The sequence below is a fragment of the Montipora capricornis genome, chromosome 1 (genome assembly GCF_036669925.1).
Source record: "Montipora capricornis isolate CH-2021 chromosome 1, ASM3666992v2, whole genome shotgun sequence".
NCBI lineage: Eukaryota > Metazoa > Cnidaria > Anthozoa > Scleractinia > Acroporidae > Montipora > Montipora capricornis.
This window is the reverse complement of record NC_090883.1, coordinates 22,352,402-22,372,044: the sequence shown is the minus strand read 5'-3', so window position 1 is coordinate 22,372,044 and position 19,643 is coordinate 22,352,402. Positions and strand designations below refer to the sequence as shown.

The window sequence follows — 19,643 nt, the reverse complement described above, 5'->3', positions numbered from 1 at the left end:
TACGGAATTGTAAAAATTGCGTTCATAACTGCGAAGATCATAGCTTCACTTGATTTCATATCCGCAGTTCATATATGATTCATTTCAGATACCATTTCATCATTGATTCATTCCTCACGGGACCATTAGAAACCATAAATGACCAGCTCCCAACGTCAGTGGCTTCATAGCTCAGTTTGTTAGAGCGTCGCACCGGAATCGCGAGGTCACGGGTTCAAACCCCGTTGAAGTCCTGAATTTTTCAGGCTTCTCTACGCAATTGTAAAAATTGCGTTCATAACTGCGAAGATCATAGCTTCACTTAATATTGTCATATTGTTTTCATTATTCAATTGCGCAGGGCTTTTTCCCTTTTTTTTTTCAAATTTGTGTAATTGAAATGACTTATAACAATAATATCATGGGTGACAAATTACTACTTAATTTAGGCGCGAAATTTCAGCGTTAATTTATAATTTTACATGTGAAATTACAAAATTGCCATGGTAACATCTCTTGTATCTCGATCAGAGCCAAGATGGCGTCTAGATTTAAGACAGTGACCGTTGAAGAAGTTACGAAATTAAAAGAAGCGGCAGAAAATTTAAATAAGTGAAAGAGCACAATTAACTGGGTGAGAGTTTTGGAGAAGTGGTGGGACGAAAATAGCCTTGAGAAAAACCTGGAGATGATTCTTCCCGAGTAGCTGGATAAAGTACAATTACGGTTGTGAGCGTAATTTGTCACCCACGACATTAAAAGGTAATCAAATGGTTTTCTCGTGAAATTAGGAAATAATGTCACTTGCGTTTTGTCAAAATTCTGATAATTTCCCTCGCCTAAAGGCTCGGGAAATTATCAGAGTTTTGACAAAACGCGCGTGAAATTATTTCTCAATTTCACTCGTCGCCATTTGATTACACATCGCCAGGCAACAACAAGTTACCAAAGGAAACCCAAATTTGATCATGGCTTTCATCGCTCCAGAAGCTTTCTCAGAATTCTTGCTGTGCCAAGGAAAGCGGTTTTTTGAATTAGTTCTATAGAAGTGTTAGTGCCAATTCACTTTAAGTTGCTTTCAAGCTTTTTTGGAACTGTTCCCAGTACCCCAATTACTACTGGAAGCACCTGGATTCGGACACTCCACATTTTCTGAATCTCTCTTGCTAGAGCCTGGTATTTCTCTAGCTTTTTCTCTTCCTTGACCTTTACAGCTGTGTCTTCTGGGACTGCTATGTCTATTACTTGGTATGTCTGTTCTTGCTTGTTTTTAACGACCAAGTCGGGTCTCCTTGCAATAATTTGGTGGCCAGTCTGGATGTTATAATCCCATAGCAGTTTCTGGTTGATGTTCAAACCATTTGTCTACTCTACTAAAGCCGCACTTCCCCAGCAAGTCCTAGTGTACCACCCTTGCAACATTATCGTGCCTCCTTTTATACTCTTGCTGTGCCAGTTTGAAGCACGCACTCATCATATGGTTCACTGTCCCCTTTGCCTGGCGGCACATTCTGCGCAGGTCATTCTCTTACAATACAATACATACTTAATTGACCACTCCCCATAGGGGCTTTTCAGGGCCAATGAAACACAATCAACGAAACAACAGAACACAGCAACAACAACAACAACAACAACAACAACAACTGTTAAGAATCCCAACTGGCCGGAGGCATACCAGTCGGCTATTTGCAAGTGCAGCTGGGAAGTTGAACCAGGGACTACCAGGAACAAATTCAACGAGTGATCAGAGCGGGTCTTGAACCCGGGATCTCCGGATCTCAAGGCAAGCGCCCTAACCACTGGGCCACAGTTCCTCTTGAGTCTATTGCGCATGTTTGTTATTATTATTATTATTATTATTATTATTATTATTATTATTATTATTATTATTATTATTATTATTATTATTCGATTCTCTCCAGTTCCCGGGTGTTTATTGTGTCTGAACAACTCCCCGTAGCCGATTTTGCTTCTGCACTTTGTCTGTGTAGAAAGTCATGTCCCAGGTAATCCTCACTTCTCCGTTTTCTGCGCTTGGCAAGGGTTGACACTGTTCATACCACTTGTCAGTACACTCTATTCCATTCTTCCTGCAGATCTCAGAGCGTACCCGCAGGGCCACCTTGTCGTGGCGCTTCCTATACTCTCTCTAAGCAAGCTTCTTTCATACACTGACAATGTGTCTTACTGTTTATTATTATTATTATTACTATTATTATTGTTGTTGTTGTTGTTGTTGTTGTTGTTGTTATTATTATTGTTATTATCATTTTATTTTATTTTTTTATTTCAAACTTTCGCTTTGTTTACAAGTGCAGATCGTAGTAAAACTGCGGATTACTACAATAATCAGGGCAATTTCCTATCATGTTTCAAAGAGACTGATGTTTCGTTTACGGCTATGAAAAGCTTTCACTATTTCACAGTTTTGTGCGATTACCCATTTTTGACATTTTCTAATCACGTTCATACTATCAGAGAGTCCTACATTGTTTAACTTCTGAATCAGTTCTTTATGGTACCCGGACAGAAAATCAAACACGATAAATTCACTTGAATAACATTATAACCGGGATACAATCTCTTTAAGCTTGCCCTTAAATCAGCATATTTCTCTGTTTTCAATTTGTCTTGTTCTTGAATCTGTCCGATGTTACATACAGTTCCTTCAAAGAAAAGCCACTGGCGTTCTTTCTTGTTGCATATAGCGATGTCAGGTTTGTTTGCACCATCTCCTCCACTTTGAACTTTCTTTGCATTATATTATTATTATTATTATTATTATTATTATTATTATTATTATTATTATTATTATTATTATTATTATCTTGTTTTCGCACATTGGATTTCCAATGGAACTTCCGTACTCCAGGAAGCTTGGTGACAACAAGTCTCCTCAAACTTCTAGGACCTTCCTAAGAATCCTTGCCGTGTTCAGAATAACACTTTTCTGAAGCTATTATTATTATTATCATTATCATTATCATTATCATTATCATTATTATTACTATTATTATTATTATTATTATTATTATTATTATTATTATTATTATTATGCGCTCCTTCGGTCGGCCCTGGTTTGCCTTCGAGGATCGCGGGTGAAGCGCCGTGGCGCTTTTGACTACAACAATTGCGATATTGAAATCGCAGCTGCCGAAGGAGCCATTCACATTGTTTAGTGTTTTTTTAGTAGCTTTGTATAATAGGGTTTTGGATTTGCCATTGGCCTTTCGCTTTTTTTAAAAGATAGTTTTAGATTTTAGATACTTTTTGCTTCCAATTCTTACTTTTTAATATTTCTTGTAAAATTTTAGAAATGAAAATTGTTATTATTAGTTATTAATAAGACAGTTTTTGTTTTAATTTTACATATTCAATTTTCAAGAACTACCCTTAGGAGTTCATTTTCTTGATGTAATCTATTTTCAGTTTCACTTGGCAAATAAAGATTATTATTATTATTATTATTATTATTATTATTGTTATTGTTATTGTTATTGTTATCGTTATTGTTATTATTTATATAATTATCAGATTTAAAAGAAAGGAAAAAAGCCCTGCGCAATTAGGCCAGTTTATACAGCACATTGAAGTTCCTTATAGAAATAACTGCCTGTTACAAACAAACAAACAAACACAGTAAACAACTTAACAATATCTAAAAGTTAAAGTAAGAGTACTAACCTTTCTCCCCTCCCCGTCCCCCTCCCCTTACGATTCATACGGTTTCTTTTCCTTGTTCTAAATAATTGTCAGGGTCCATTTGAGAATCCTTCATCAAAGAACTGGTTCATCCTGAATACAACTTATACGTCTCTTGCCGTTGTGAGCGAAATTAAAGCTTCAAATTCAACTTAGCTTTCGCCAAGGATCCCGGCATTCCACTTACTAGGATTGTATAGATTCAGCGTGCAAACAAACTATTACAAACTATTAATTAAACACTAAGGCGGAAGTAAACTCCCTTGTTCATAATTTAGAAATTGCTTCATCGACTTAGAAGCCCTATCTCATGAAAATGGGGGTGCGTTTAAAAGTAATGGAAATCGATTAAAAGTAGAAAATACCTGCCAATCTTGACATGTATGTTTATCTTAAAAACAGTGAACTAGCCAGTGATTTCAAGTCTCCTCCCCTACTAACTATGGCCTATTTAAGTGTTATCTGTCTCAGAAATTTGCATGCGCGACAAGAGTACTATTTTTTTTTTTTTTCAGTTAAAATTCTGCGCAGAGCCAAAAATTGTAGAATTAGTGTGACATCGCGTCTTCGAGCAATACTAAACCTTAACAGTTTATCGTTTTTTTTATGACTTGGAAATGAGCTTGTAAAACACTCAAGCCGTTATTCTGTAGTGTTCCCGGCTGTGTAGTCAAGTTCTTTGAATGATTTCTATGATCACTTATTTGTATGCCTTTGAGCCGGAAAAGTTATTGGGGCAGTGTCTTTTTGAAGCAAACTTCTCTTTCCAAATGTAATTTTTCTCATTTTACTTGCTGGATTTTGTGAGGCTTCCCTCGGCGTATGAGACAGGCCCCCAGTTGTTTAAAAGTCGTATGACTTTATCCTGTAGATACCTTATTACATGAAATTTTCGTGATTTACGATGCCCGTATTTCGCGACACTTGAATTTCGCGATTTTGCTAAGTTATTGTACTATGTATGAAATCACCTTAATTTCGCGATCTTTAGTGAGACGCTATTTAAAGGTATTTAGCTTATACTTGAAGCAAATAGAAGAACTTCATTTACAATATCGTCAAAATTTACAACAAGAGATGCCGCGACGGGTCTATATGAGGACAGTAACAAGTTCTAACAATTTCCACAATACTTTTACGCTTGTTTGTTAATTTTAGTCAATTGACCATGATCTCCATAGTCGTTCGAGTAAATTTCGAGATGTAAGCGGGATCATGAATCATGGTTTAAAATATTTTAAGAATCACGAATCTTTGTTTTAAAAACTTGCGAATCATGACTGACAACGACACTGAGGCTAAGGGGTCACTTAAAAAAAAACGCGAAAATTCGCGAAATTAAAGTGTCGCGAAAATTTCATGTAAATAAGGTAAGTCACTATCCGACAGTTTCACTCTGAGTGTGAAAAGGTTTCAGTGTTTGTTCGAGGTAACTGCCAATATGCATGCACATACATAGATTCGTACATAATTAATTGACCATTTCCCATAGGGGCTTTTCAGGGCAAATAAAACACAGTCCCGAAAAAACATTCAGCAACAACTGTTAAGAAATCCCAACTGGCCGGAGGGAACCCAGTTGGCTGTTTCCAAGTGCAGCTGAGAAGTTGAACCAGGGACTACCAGGAATAAATTCAACAAGTGGTCAGAACGTGTCTTAATCCCAGGATCCCCGGATCTCAAAGCAAGCGCCCGAGTCATTGTAAAGCTAGGGCTATCCGGCCTTTAAACAAGTTGGGGCCAGGTGGTTTCCGGCGGAATGTTCGCCCCTTGTGCTAATTTATTGTACTTAAGGAGTTCTACAGTAACCGTTCTTAAGTCCCATGAAAAATATCCTAACAGAGGTTCTTATCGTGAACTCTTTCAATTCTTTCATCTTCTTTTTTGATTGTTGCTTTCTCTCTCTTTGTGTATGTGGCTAAGTAGCAATACATCTTTCCTCTTAAAACTTGGTATAACTTAGTTAGGAATTAACCACTCCGGCAGTAAAATGGATAACATTAATGGACGCACGATTCAGTGTTGACAACTTGGCGAGTCAAATACCACGACATTTGACTCGAAATGTTAGGTAGATGATTTAGGCTGCGTTCACACTTGGTGCTAGCTATAGAGTACTAGTGGCAGGGCATCGGCATAAAATGGTGGTGTTTTGTTCAGACACTGGATACCCGATATGCAGATATGTTCACATTCAATAAACCGAGCACGTACTCACTACGTTTAAATTTGTACACAAAGCAGTGATTTGTGGGTAAATTGCCAGGAAACTAATAAAAAAAACGTGTGCACACAGGCGGGAATCAGAGCCCATTCAGCAACAATTGTTAAGAAATCCCAACTGGCCGGAGGCAACCCAGTTGGCTGTTTCCAAGTGCAGCTGAGAAGTTGAACCAGGGACTACCAGGAATAAATTCAACTAGTGGTCAGAACGTGTCTTAATCCCGGGATCCCCGGATCTCAAAGCAAGCGCCCGAGTCATTGAAAAGCTAGGGCTATCCGGCCTTTAAACAAGTTGGGGCCAGGTGGTTTCCGGCGGAATGTTCGCCCCTTGTGCTAATTTATTGTACTTAAGGAGTTCTACAGTAACCGTTCTTACGTCCCATGAAAACTATCCTTACAGAGGTTCTTATCGTGAACTCTTTCAATTCTTTCATCTTCTTTTTTGATTGTTGCTTTCTTTCTCTTTGTGTATGTGGCTAAGTAGCAATACATCTTTCCTCTTAAAACTTGGTATAACTTAGTTAGGAATTAACCACTCCGGCAGTAAAATGGATAACATTAATGGACGCACGATTCAGTGTTGACAACTTGGCGAGTCAAATATCACGACATTTGACTCGAAATGTTAGGTAGATGATTTAGGCTGCGTTCACACTTGGTGCTAGCTATAGAGTACTAGTGCCAGGGCATCGGCATAAAATGGTGGTGTTTTGTTTAGACACTGGATACCCGATATGCAGATATGTTCACATTCAATAAACCGAGCACGTACTCACTACGTTTAAATTTGCACACAAAGCAGTGGTTTGTGGGTAAATTGCCAGGAAACTAATAAAAAAAACGTGTGCACACAGGCGGGAATCAGAGCCCATTTCAGGGCCCGAGTACAAGGTCGAGCCCTTATACTCGGGCAAAGGCACTGTGCCCGAATTCTGGCGTGGGTACTTGAAAAAACGGTGAGTTCACATTAGTGCCCAGCAAGGATCGTGCTCGAGCACTGAGTATGAACGCAAACAACCTTAAAGCAACCTAACACGGAGATAAATTGTTTCGGTTAATGCCACAAGTCACAGTTAAAAACGCTTTCAGCGACGTTTGGAGCCCCTTCTCACTACACTACACTCTGTCCATTAAAGGGCCTTGTAAACGTCATGTTTAATCACCATAGTTCAGACATCCAATAAGTTTGCAATTGAAACAGTTTCCTCTCTCATATAAGACGCTCTTACGAAAAGACAAACTATTTTCGGAGCATGATTTGTCATGCTTCTTTAATTGCTATTGCTCTTTCGGTTCTTTTAAGTGCCCCGGTTCAGCAAGAACTATTTCAGTGTTGACAAATGAAGTGAATTATATTTTTATTTTTTCGGACTTTCCCCAAGGGGGGAAATTAATTAAAAGGGAAACGTGCAAACGACAAAGTTAAGACAAAAGTAGGCGTAGCTTAAGCAGGACACTATAATTTCTTAATCCTTTCAGCAACCAAGACAACCAAAATCACACGAAACACGGTAGCCTATAGCTATATATATCAGCTTGCATGTGCCCCGTTTAATCATTTATAGATTGTGCGATTTTGCAAAATTAATTCGAAGTTTCCTCTCTCGTGTCAGCAGCAATCAGAGAACGCGAATTTTCTTGATTATGATTTGTCTCCCTCTAAGTTATTGAAAACGCATATAACCACGCTTCTGGTTATTGCTGACGCGGTTTGCTTGTGCGTCCTTCAGCAGGAATGATGCTTCGGGCCGATCAAATTCATGCACAGCTCCGCTTAGTTTCCAAGATCGCACCCAAAATTTTGGCACATTCCCTGTTTTTCTCGCTGGCCTAGGCTATGCCGAATGTGAAGACTCTGACGTTCTTCTCCTTTGTTCTTAATTTTATTTATATGTTATCTTGCAATCACAAAAATGAAATTGTAGGCTCAGTCTTTCTTCCCCTTTTCGTCCCACTGTATCTGTAAAAATAATTGTAACAATAAAACGAAACGAATGGACAGGAGGCCTATTACGGAATTGCTTAAAGATGAACAGCAGCGATATTGGCCTTTACGCTTCATAAAAATAGTACACGATGTCCAGGACAGTTCATTACCGCAATGAGAAGGCCTCCTATTCATATCAACTAAACTGGTGAGTGGAAGGCTTGTTCGCACTCTTGATTTTAGCGATGCGGTACATTATTTTTATTCCGCTGTTTTGCAATGATCAAATATCAACAACAAAGTTTTTTCTTTTTTCTTTGTTGGCAATGATTCGATTTGTAACTTTCACGTTTTGTCATTTTTCAATGAACATGAGTATACACTACTGCCAAGTCGAGTTCTTCAGTAAAATTTCTGCGAAGTCTAGAAATGGTTATTGTCTATAAATTGGTTGAAAAAAACATTATACGAAACCTGGAAAAAAATCACTGAAGGCAAGCGTTAGCGATCCGATACGATACGATGCAATGCAATGCAATACTTTTGAAAAATTACCTGAATTGTGTTTGAGGAAATAATTATATGACAACCTTTTAATCGACAAAGACATGGTAGACCAATGTGCTATCTATGACATCAGTGTGCAATTATCAGAGTTTTATAGCAGCGAGAACTGTGACGACAGTGGTAATGTGTGCCAAAAATCAATAAACCAGTCTTAATCATCAAACTGCAGAAATTTTTGTCTCAAGATTAAAAGGGATATTTAGCATTCCGCACCTAGAAAGACAAACATAGCGATGCGACAGATGCTCCCTAAATGAAAGCAATAAACATTCATTGCTCTAATCAAACTAATCTAGCGTGGATGTAAAATATTTTTTTCAGGTTTTTGGGAACTGTCTTACCGCCATTGAGGTTCCCTCCTGCAACGTTATGTCGATGGAAAGCGGTAGGTACCTTGTCGTAAAGTTGAAAGTCCATGGCCATAATTAATTCACCATGTTCTCAACCGCCCAATTGTTTAAAAAAATCTCTCATCCTTACGCTAGTCTCCATTACTTAGAAAACAAGGTTATTAACCTACGTGCAACGATAGAGTAGGTTAACTGCTATGAGTTACACTGTAGTAGTTGTAAGTCTACTTCAAAAAAATCAATTGCAAGAGGAAAGGAAAGCTCCAACGAACCAGCCATGATCGACAAGGTTCCTTTTTTTAAAACCGAATTTTCATGGTTACAATAACAGTAATATCTGACAATTTATAATGTTAATGTACACAGGAATCATCTGTCTTACGGACATGTCCGGAAGTGAAGGGTGAGTGCATGTTTGCTGTAAGAGAAACTTTGAATGAAATAAATGTAAATTTAAAGCGCGGTTTATGGACGGAAGACACTTATCTTGACAATAAAAAAGTAATTGTCTCTTATTATAGAGACCTAAAAGCATTCAAGTGCCTTCAACGGGATTCGAACCCATGACCTCCGATTCACAAGAGCATGCTCTCGTGGACTATTTACAGGCTTGCGAAATGCTTCAGTACAATAACCGATAAAACAGAGATTAACAACATGAATGATTGTCTTTGTACTGAACTGAGGGCTCTGCTTGTATAGCGTCTAAAACAAGTATGCGGGCTAAAACTTTCTGACCCGGATTCAGAACCAGAAACGGTTGATTTTGATAGCATTTGTTAATCACTTGGCTTTTTGAGGTGCACACATGCGTATTTGCGATACTAAAGACTGTAAGACTGGAAGGTGGACTATATGAATGTTCATTAAAGTCAGAATTGATAGAGTTAAGCTACTGGTGATCTTTATTTTACTCAAGATCTAAGTAGCATAATGTCGGTGACAGAGAGCATAATTTTGGCATAATTTCTAAAAAATATGAGCACTTCTAACAGCATAATATGCTCTTTTTTAGGGCACAATCTACCAAAGCTTACTCCCCCAATAGACGGGCTGGTGTTTTTAATTCCTTTCTTTGCCCACATCAACGATTTAGTATCGAGACTGAAATGAATCTCACTTTAAGTGCAAGCCTAAAAAAAAAAAATAATAATTAAAAAAAATTGGTTATTTGTAAACTAATAATTACACGAAACGCTGTCACTTTCTGTCGATTCTGTCTCAAGTCTTCCTTCTGTGTTGTCTTACAGGAGCAAATCCCCCCTCCGAACGTCACCTTCTTGTTCGGTCAGCGAGGCTATGGCATTTGACAAACCGATGAATAAAGTCAGAGAGTACGTTCGCCAAAAAGGAATCATGGTAGGATCAGAACCAGGGGCACGTATCCTTTCTTTAAGAAAATCCATTTCATGGACAGCCTTATAAATAAAGGTCGCTTTCATCTAGATTGAATTGATGGGTTTTTGGGACGGCTTTGGAAGGGAAATGTATTAGATCAACAATCAAATATGGTGACGTCACGCGGACTCGATTGCCTGTTTTCAACTTTTCGATATATTTGACCACGAGTCGTATCGAGGAAATTTTCTCTCCTCAATAAAACACTGGAAAGAATTACAGACAAACAGATGGTTAAATTGTAAACTTCTAGCAATGGTTGGTCAGTATACCCATAATGTTTAGCCAACTTTGATTTGCTGGGGATCCCACACACACTGTGACAGTAAGTTAATTAATCAGTTGCCTGTTTGTCAACTTCTGAGACTGAGGCTAAAACCGTGATTGCCTGGGTGCATTGATTTTTTAACTTTGTTCGTCCTTTTACTCTTGGTTCGATAAGTTTACAATTTACTTAATTGCGTGTGCTTATTCCTGTAAGCAACAACCCAATGCTAGAAGCGCTAAGTACAATTTGTGGGCGGTGTCGGGAGAAAAACATTCCCAATACATAAGCATTTACACGTAATGGCGGGGTAAAAAAAAATTGCTTAACACTTTTTTGGTGGAATCTATGCACACAAAAAAGCAACTTAATAGAATCTTCAAAATCCCGCTTTTTTTTTTATCTACAGCTAGAGGACAAGTTTCACGAATATGATACCCTCAGAGAAGGCTATGTCACCAAAAGTGACTTTATAAAAGTTTGCACGGAAACATTTCGGGAGATCTTAAGCGATGAAGAAGTTGAAGAGCTCCAGACCTATTACTGCGATCTAGAAAATCCTAATCACTGCGAATGGCCAAAATTTCTGCACGATGTCGAATCAGGTAGGTTCATTAACTTGATCAATTTTCTCTTACCGTCCAATTCGACTGCGAGTTCTGGATAGAAACAAGAAGGCACCTCTTAAGTATGAGAACGAAAAGTTCGATTTGATGCGATGACGATTCGTATCTTTAAGAAAAAAAAAGTGAAATACATTGACAAGTGAACTGAAAATTATTCAAGACACGCCTTAAAGAAATGCCAAGAAATGCAACTGCAAGGAAATTTAATGAACACCAGGTTTCATTAAGCGTCATGGCTGATTTTCATGAGTCCTAACCGAAAAATAACGATAAGCCTGACACTTATAATCTTATGGCCTGTCCAAACGGTAAACATTTCACAGCAAACCATGCTTAAACATGTCTTTTTTTTAACATGTTGATTTTCGTCACAAAACACCCTAAAACATGTTTTATGAAATCAAAAAAAAGCAAACTGAGAATTGTGGGCCACTAGATTACCCAGTGTGCCGTGACACCGTATTCGTAGATACAACAAGCCAGTAGATTAGTGCGCATGCACCCGTCGAACATTTGTTATTATTGGTAACAGATAGCAAATGTTTAGACTTAAGGAGACACGTCATGTTGGGCGTACATAAAATAGCCTGCACTTCTGACATATTTTGATGCTACTTTGGTTTGGAGAAATTTGGTCATAGGTGTCGTGGTCCTAATTAGGCAGCCATAACCTTAACAAAGAAAAAAAAGAAAGGGTTACAAAGAAGGAGACAGCCAATCCTGTAAATATGCAAGTTCTTTTTGTTTTCAAACAAAGAAGTGTAATCATGTTTCCGGCGACAACTGCAAACTTCGATCGCAACAAATAAAAAGTGACGTTCCGCTCGCGCGTCCTCATTTATTACATAATTCCACTTTGTCGTCGGATCCGGAGTCGAGCGCACTGGCCTCATGGTTAGTGCGCTCGACTCCGGATCCAGTGGTCCGGGTTCGGGTCCTGGCCGGGGACATTGTGCTGTGTTCTTGGGCAAGACACTTTACTCTCACGGTGCCTCTCTCCACCGAGGTGTATAAATGGGTACCGGCGAATTTAATTCTGGGGGTAACCCTTCGATGGACTGGCGTCCCATCCAGGGTTGAGTAGAAATACTCCTACGTGCTTCATGCTACAGAAACCGGAGATAAGCGCCGGCCTGATGGGCCTTCTAGGCTCGTAGCAGACTTTACCTTTACCACGTTGTCGCTGTCCGAAGACTTTATATGACCTCACGTAAAGCGACCACTAAGGTAAACAAAGTTCTGTTTCGATTCCGTTTCTCCCTCATGCTTCTTTATTTTGTACTTCACATGGTTCATAATTCCTTTAGCCTACTAACTCAAAATTCACGTCATATGGAAACGCTGCTGGTATATTTTATTTGTAATATTCTCTAGATCGAAGTTCCTTTTCGATTACTAAGGTGATAAATTGGGACATTAAATTTCTATTTGAAAAAAAAATCATTGCGTATATGTGAAGAGCATTTCAAAGCTACAAAATAAACTTGGCTTGGAGTTCGTGCGTTTACATATCTTTAGTCTGGGGGAAAGCCAAACCTCCCCTACCCTGCTCCGCATGTTTCATGACTCATTCAAAGATTTAGGGGGTGTTTTTCTTAATTTCTCTCTTTAAAAGCTTCTCAAGAAGAATGCCGAAAATACCTTTTCCAATTTTTCCTTCCTTTCGATTCCGACCCTTTTAAGGTTCGCTCATCATAGCAGTAAATACGCTTTACTGTTCCACTAAGTCTTTCATTCATTCTCCATTTCGTCCACGATATTTCTGTCGCTTTTTCCTTTGAGGATGTGTGCTACATTTTGCGTTCAAAGCGAGGGTCTCAATTTCCCTTTTTTTTTTTTTTTTTTTTTTTTTTGCAGAAACGAATGCTGATTCTCAGTGCAGTGATCTTTCCAAAGAGCAACAGAAGAAGCTGGTGTTACAGAGAGTTGCTAAGACCTTGAATTCGAGAACCGATGTCAAGAGCTTACTCGCAAAGGTGTCATTTGGCGACAAAACTGCAAAGTGAGTGACACCCATTCATCTATATTTTCGCAGAGAGTAGATTTCCATCGACTTCATCACAATCCTTTCGGATTTGACCTCAGAAATACATAGTTTTTCATAGTCAATACAACAGCTAAATAATTCAGTCGTTTGGAGCAAAAGTCAGTCAAACGAGAAATGTCAGGGGGAGGGGGCTGTGTATTGAAGTAAGAGACAAAACGCCTTGGTCACACACTTTCAATACCTGGATAGAGGACATTCCGCAGCTATGATTCCAAGGTTTCAAATTTGTCAGCATTACCTGATTTGTGGAAAGGAAAAATAAACTGTCGAAAAAATTCGCAGACATTAAATTCCTGTTATTTAAGCGAAAATTAACTTGGACTGCTTTCCGTTGCTACAGTTTTTTAACTCTAGAATTTGTTAAAGGAAATGCACCTCGTTAGTCCACAACATTTTGACCACTGTGATGAAGAATATCGTTGTCGATAAGAGTACAGACAACGCTAAACCACTTTCGATTTTTTTTTTTTTACCACAATATTCAACGCCAAAGAAAGTTTTTATTTCAGAGCGTTACCAAAATCATGACACAAAGAAAGAGCAAGCGTTGTCTCTAACTTTTTCGCAATATGATTGGTTTATTTCCCAAAATGGGCGTTCCTGATTGGCTATTATATTGCGTGACAAATTGACGCGAGCATGGCGCGTACAGCGTTGTCTAGACTATTTTCGACAAGGGCAAATTAGCCAATCAAATTGCGAGATCAGAAGCAATTGTGGTAAAAACTGTTTTTGAAAATGCTCGTGTACTGAGGACATTTTGTGAAAGCCTCTCGTCCTCAGCTTGTGCGTTCGCATATTGTGAATTCTGCAGACGTTTTTCTGGTAGGAGTGGATTAAGATCAACAAACGAGCGGGTGATAGGTGTAGGAGACTCCTACTCCTATCGTCTCTGCCAACTGTATCTTGGTTTCAGCCTCTAGTGATACAGTAATTGTAACTAAATTGAAGGAATTTTCGCGTATGCACGGTCTAGAGCGATTTAATTCTTAGGAAGAAGGGAAGCGGTCCATGTGTAAAAATATGCGAGAAACCTGGATGGATTTGGATGATGTGCTAGAGTTTCAAGAGGATTTTTTTTTTAAGGATTTGGAACAGCCGGATTACACTTAGCGACAAAATGTAGAATCTCTGTCATTCGCTGTTTGGATTTGGTCGGAGAGCCTCTCTTCCGTTTGTAAATTAGATTTCGTTTAGAGTGCTTTTCAAGGGATTTATGGAGTAACCTCTCTTGTAAAGGAAAACGATTTGCAACGCAGTTTTGCTTAGCACAGAGACTGAACATCGTTTATCGCCCTGTGTCAAGGAATCCAGGTGGCCCCCAGATTCCAGATCCCAGCTCAAGGATCCGGGATTACGAGTCGTGGATTCTTGACTCTAAACTGGAGGGTCCACATAAATTGATCCTGGATTCCATACAATGTATTCCGGAGTCTACGCTCTAGATTCCGGATTCCAAAGCTTCACATTTGAGGAATTCCGGATTCTGGATTCCTTCACATCGGGCGACTGTTTAAGTAACCAGCTCTCGCTGCGTAACCGCTTATATAGGGAAGATATCTGTTTACAGACATTGCTTTTGTTATTCAAATGTGCCAACTACAGGAATAAAATACCCTTTTGTTTCAACAACCAATGAAGCTCTGGTTGGTGCATTAATAACATTAGGTGACGTCAACGATATATCTTCCCCATTTTCACCGTGTACCACGATTATGTCTCAAATAAATTCAATACTATTATTTTCCTTAGAAATGAAATTCCTGACGATGACATGGGCGCCAATGAGGAATTAAAAATACTTGGTGAGGCTATCGAGAAAGATGATTTAAAGGTGAGTTAATGACGACGATTATGTAATTTAAACATTTAATAGCACTTTTAATTAGAACTTCTCTGAAACTGGTGGACTTTCCAAGCGTGCTACATTTAAGTCTGCTACACATGCCTCTGCTATCACTCGAAGACAAGTAGGCAAAATTATCAAGAATCTTATTACTTCATATTTTTAAAGCCGGGAATGCAAACATTCTTCATCTCAGTATGGGGCAACTGACTTGGAATGAAATATGAAAACAAATGGCACAATTTTTCAAATTTGGAAGGGCTGTAAAAAACTCGCTAAATATTTCCTATTTATGGCTCATCATGAAAAAAAAGAATACTTTAACTCTTCAATTTTGCTTGCCAGAAATTTTATTCATGTTGACTAATCAAGAAAATTTGTGCGTTCAACCCAGTTCCGAAAAAAAAAAAGTATCAATGTTGTAACACACTACTCGTACTAATTGTCTCCACCAAGACCATGCCCAACAAGGTTCTTACTAATTAGAAAAGGAGCTTGTAGATGGATTGTAGTTTTGGTTAACTCAGTGTAGTTTACTATATCGTCTTAAGTCGTGATCAAATACAGGATTACTCTACACTCAGTCTGTCAGATCAAACGGCTGTAAAAAGTGCGTTTTCTAACCATAGCGGCTCAGAAGTATTGATCCATGACAAATGGTGATTTCTCGACTCATTACCCATGTGAATAATATCTTTTTTTTTTGTTTTGTTTTGCTTTTATCTTTTCTTTTCTTCACCTCGAGAATAACATCTTGTTGAATGATGCATTACCTGCTTATATTCTCTAGATTATCAAGGACATATACACAGATGACATGGGGTTCAAATTTCAAGAGTTTGTGCGAGATTTGAAGGTACCCTTTAAGCCCATCTTTCACTTTGACGCGGCTATCTTTTGATCATTGAAGCTGTTGATCAGACTATTTGAGGGTCTCTACCATGATTTTCATTTCATTTGTCAAAAATAACAACAACAACAACAACAACAAATGCAGCTGTTAAATTCCCAACTACAGGTCACCAAGTTGACCATCTTTGATTTCCCTTAGAACTTTCTCTTTTAAGAATTTGATAGATGTTTGTAGCTATAGACAACAGGAAAAAATTTGAACTTGCTTAAAACGCAAATTTGTGCAGGTCGTTCGCTGTAAACGCAAAGTGAAAAATTCTCTGACATCCTATTTCGTTCCATTTAGGTTATGTATTGATATGGCCAGAAATGGCCCAAGATGCACGGGAATTTCAATAAGCGTAACCGGCGAAGTGTCCCCTTGCTCTTCTCCCGAACTGCAACATCACTCGTGTCTCGGAATACAAACACTTAACGTCATTAAGTGTCCTCCAAATGCTGCTCCTCAATTAAAAATAAACAGCTGCATTTACCCTAAGCAAAACAATTAACGCTAACCTTTCCCATGCATTACCTTCTGGTTTAAGATAGTTAGCAAATGCTTAAAATGAAAAGGAATTTTCGTGTTGGATGTGACTTATTGAGCTCTAACTCAATTATCCAGAAACTGAACTGATAGGAACGGTGTCGATTGAACTTGTCATGAGAAAAAAAAAACATTGCAAAAAAAAACGATTTTCGCAGAACGTGAGATTTGCTTCCCTCACGACTTAGATTTGCAGAGAACTGAGAGGAAATGAAAAAATTCCAAAGTGATCATTAATGGGACTACGTCAGTTGGGACACATGCGCAATAGGGAACGACTAACGGCGCTAACGGACATCACGATTCTATGAAAACAATCCTTCGAAAGCAAAATATTAAACAACTATCACCACAAAAACCTTCTTCTGTATAATTACATAACGCTGACTGCAAGTGAAAAAATACGATTATGAACGCGATTAAAGCAGCTGAAATAAGGTAATCGAACAATTATTCGAAAGAATTGGAAAAAACCAAGGCAGTTTCAAAAGCTCTCATCAACTCGCGCAGGCATATGCATGACAGATGAAATAGTGACTTTAAATGCTGCTATTAGGCCGCTTTCTCATTGCCGTCGCCGTCGTAGAAACTACAGCCCTTAATTGCTTGATAAGCACTTCTAATATTTTCCCTTTCTCTCCCAAACAGGAGACAGAAGACCTCAGTGTGAGCCACTCACGACCATCGCCCCATCCAAGCACCTTTTCAGTGGAAATTCCTCTACACCAGACACATTCCACACCGAAAACTCGTTTTTCTGGCATTCGGCGTCATCGCCGGCGGTTTTCCATCTCTTACGAATCACTGGTTTGGATTGTGTTTCTGGCGTTTACTACGCTGTGTATAGTTGATCACTTCGTCCTAAAAGGTGACGTGGTACTTGGAAGAGGAGGAAAGAATCCCAGGCTTATCTGGGGCACAAACATCGGTGAAACAGCAACTAACATAGTATGGGCTGTCACAGCACGCCTTCTTATAACCTCTCAGAATCTAATGTTTTACACGATGCTTTGGTGTTTCCCAAACTTCCTCAGCGAGATTGCTCCACGATGGATCACGATAAAAGGGATTCGTGATGTTCATTTTCGAATTCATAGATTTGCCGGCATCTTTCTCATCGCCATTCCCTCCCTAGCCCACGTCCTTGTGATCTTTGTCCCACCTCTCGTTGACGGCACGGCACTGAAATACTACCCACCGAGCACGTTCAACTACAGTACTTATCAAGACCACTTAAACTGGTCAACGTTCTGGGATCCTGCTGCAGTGCATGGCTGGACATTTAACGATCACAATGGAGTTCATCTAACTGCAGATGAGATTTACCGTTTCTTACTCATGATTGTGCTTTTCTGTATCTTCTTTCCCCTGAGTAGATCACACTATGTCAACCAAAGAAGCTATTCACTGGCAATGGCCTTACACGTGTTTGCTGGTATCTGGTATGCTATTGACAATATTCGAAAGATCACTCATGGTCTGGCACACGTGGTTAATCTGCCATTGCTACTGATTTGGTGCTTGGACCGAGTCCTTTCTATCTGGGTTTACAGACGTCAACATGCTCAAATAGTGCGAAAGGAAGTCATCGGTAACAACGAGTACGTCGTTGTGTACATAAAACTGGACAAAAAAGTGACGCACGCTGTTGGTGATGTGTATTATATTCATCACTTTATGAGAGAAAGCTTAGGAGTCGTTCCACAGCGATCACATCCCTTCACGACCTTTTTCAATCTATCGCAAGACACCACATGGGACATCGGTCTGGTGATATCCATAATGCAGGATGGAGAACAATTGTTCCTTCCTTGGACAAGTTGGCTGGCCGAAGACGACAGATCCTCCGCCTTGCACACATGGGGTCCTTATCGTTCGTCTGTAAGCCAACTGTATGATGAGCTTACTGAAGAGTCAGAACGCGGAGAGAAATCACTTGCCCATTACGTGCTATTCGCAACAGGATCTGGATGCGGATATCTTCTGGATGTCTTAAGCTGCCTGGCCAACGGAACTCGACCATTTTTTCCACGAGAAAGCCAAAAGGACAACAAAAGAAGCAAAGTTGAAATGTTCTACTCCGTTCGATGCCAAGCGTTTTTCCGATTCTTTAGTGAGCCAATCGAGGAACTATTGAGAAAAATAAAAGCCAAGGGAAACATTGACATTACCTTCAAGTTTTACGTCACAAATCCAGACGATCAGCCGTTGCCTAACGATACGAGAGACACCCAGATACAGCTCATACATGGCAGGATAAACTTCGAGAAAGCTCTAAGGTCCGCCAGCAAAACTTCCAAGTGCTATTTTGTAGGAAGACCAGCAATCGCCCAACAAGTAGAGGAAATATGCATCAAAAAAGGGATCGAGTTGATTAAAGATTACACAAATGGACAAGGAGACCAACAAGATCGTCGTGTCTTGATTAGTTACCTTAAGATAAGCTTTTGGGTTATATTTTTCATTGCTGCTCTTTGTGTTGTGGTTGGTCTCTTGATCGATGTTAGAGCAATTAAGAATAACCTGTGATCACACAGTTTCCCAATTTGAAACACGAGCGAATTCTTGTAAACTAGAGCTGTGTCCAATTTTGTGAGTCAAAAATATTTTCAAGTCTGTAGCTAATCGAAGGCTCAACCGCCCTTAGCGGGGACTGCTTTTATTGTTACTGAAATTTAATGATTAGCTAATTAGATTGGCAACCCGAGGACCAAGCTCTTCAAAGCCCGATTAAGTTAATCCTTGATTACAGGAAACCTTCGTTGCAGTTTACTTCGTTGTTTAAAAAAAAAAAAATCCTCAAAATTTTTAGGCTTTAATTTTGACGTAGACATTTGTTTTTCTTAGCCTAAAATTACAGGTTTGTACTTAATCGTGGCTTAGTGTTGATTGGCTTTCGAGGAACAAGGCCTGGGTATCGAGATGCAAGCTCAAGTTTGATTACCACACGAAGTGTCCTTTACGTCTAAACGCCACTTTTGTACTTACGACAGCGCAACCGATTAGGGCTCGTGTTTTATTTTTTTTTTAGTTAAGGGTTATCTTATCTGCTTATGTTTACTTTGAGAAGTAAAGTTAGAGCGACACTGGAAACAATTACAAGTGATGTGGAAGTTGAGAAAAAGGGTAAGGGGACACTTCGTGATATCATACAGAACGCGCATCGCTTTGGTCTGCATTTCTGGACGTAATTTGTTGATTTCTTAGGTTCCGTAATTGTTTTAGGCATTTAACATTGGTTGTAATTTTACTGCATTCATTGATAATATCTC

General features: G+C 39.1%; 1 protein-coding gene across 2 annotated transcripts in view; it reads left to right on the top strand.

Annotated features, from left to right (window-relative positions):
• The window catches only part of LOC138026683 (uncharacterized), a 28,704-nt gene that overhangs the window by 7,896 nt on the left and 1,165 nt on the right, over positions 1 to 19,643 (top strand). For both annotated transcript variants that reach the window (XM_068874159.1, XM_068874224.1), the window contains exons 3-10: positions 8,723 to 8,786; positions 9,118 to 9,154; positions 10,002 to 10,110; positions 10,824 to 11,019; positions 12,898 to 13,042; positions 14,840 to 14,921; positions 15,724 to 15,789; positions 17,020 to 19,643. The exon at positions 17,020 to 19,643 is cut by the window's right edge and continues 1,165 nt beyond it. In XM_068874159.1, coding sequence (XP_068730260.1) covers positions 8,723 to 8,786; positions 9,118 to 9,154; positions 10,002 to 10,110; positions 10,824 to 11,019; positions 12,898 to 13,042; positions 14,840 to 14,921; positions 15,724 to 15,789; positions 17,020 to 18,900 — 2,580 coding nt within the window. In that variant the 3' untranslated portion in view covers positions 18,901 to 19,643. The remainder of the gene's footprint in view (positions 1 to 8,722; positions 8,787 to 9,117; positions 9,155 to 10,001; positions 10,111 to 10,823; positions 11,020 to 12,897; positions 13,043 to 14,839; positions 14,922 to 15,723; positions 15,790 to 17,019) is intronic.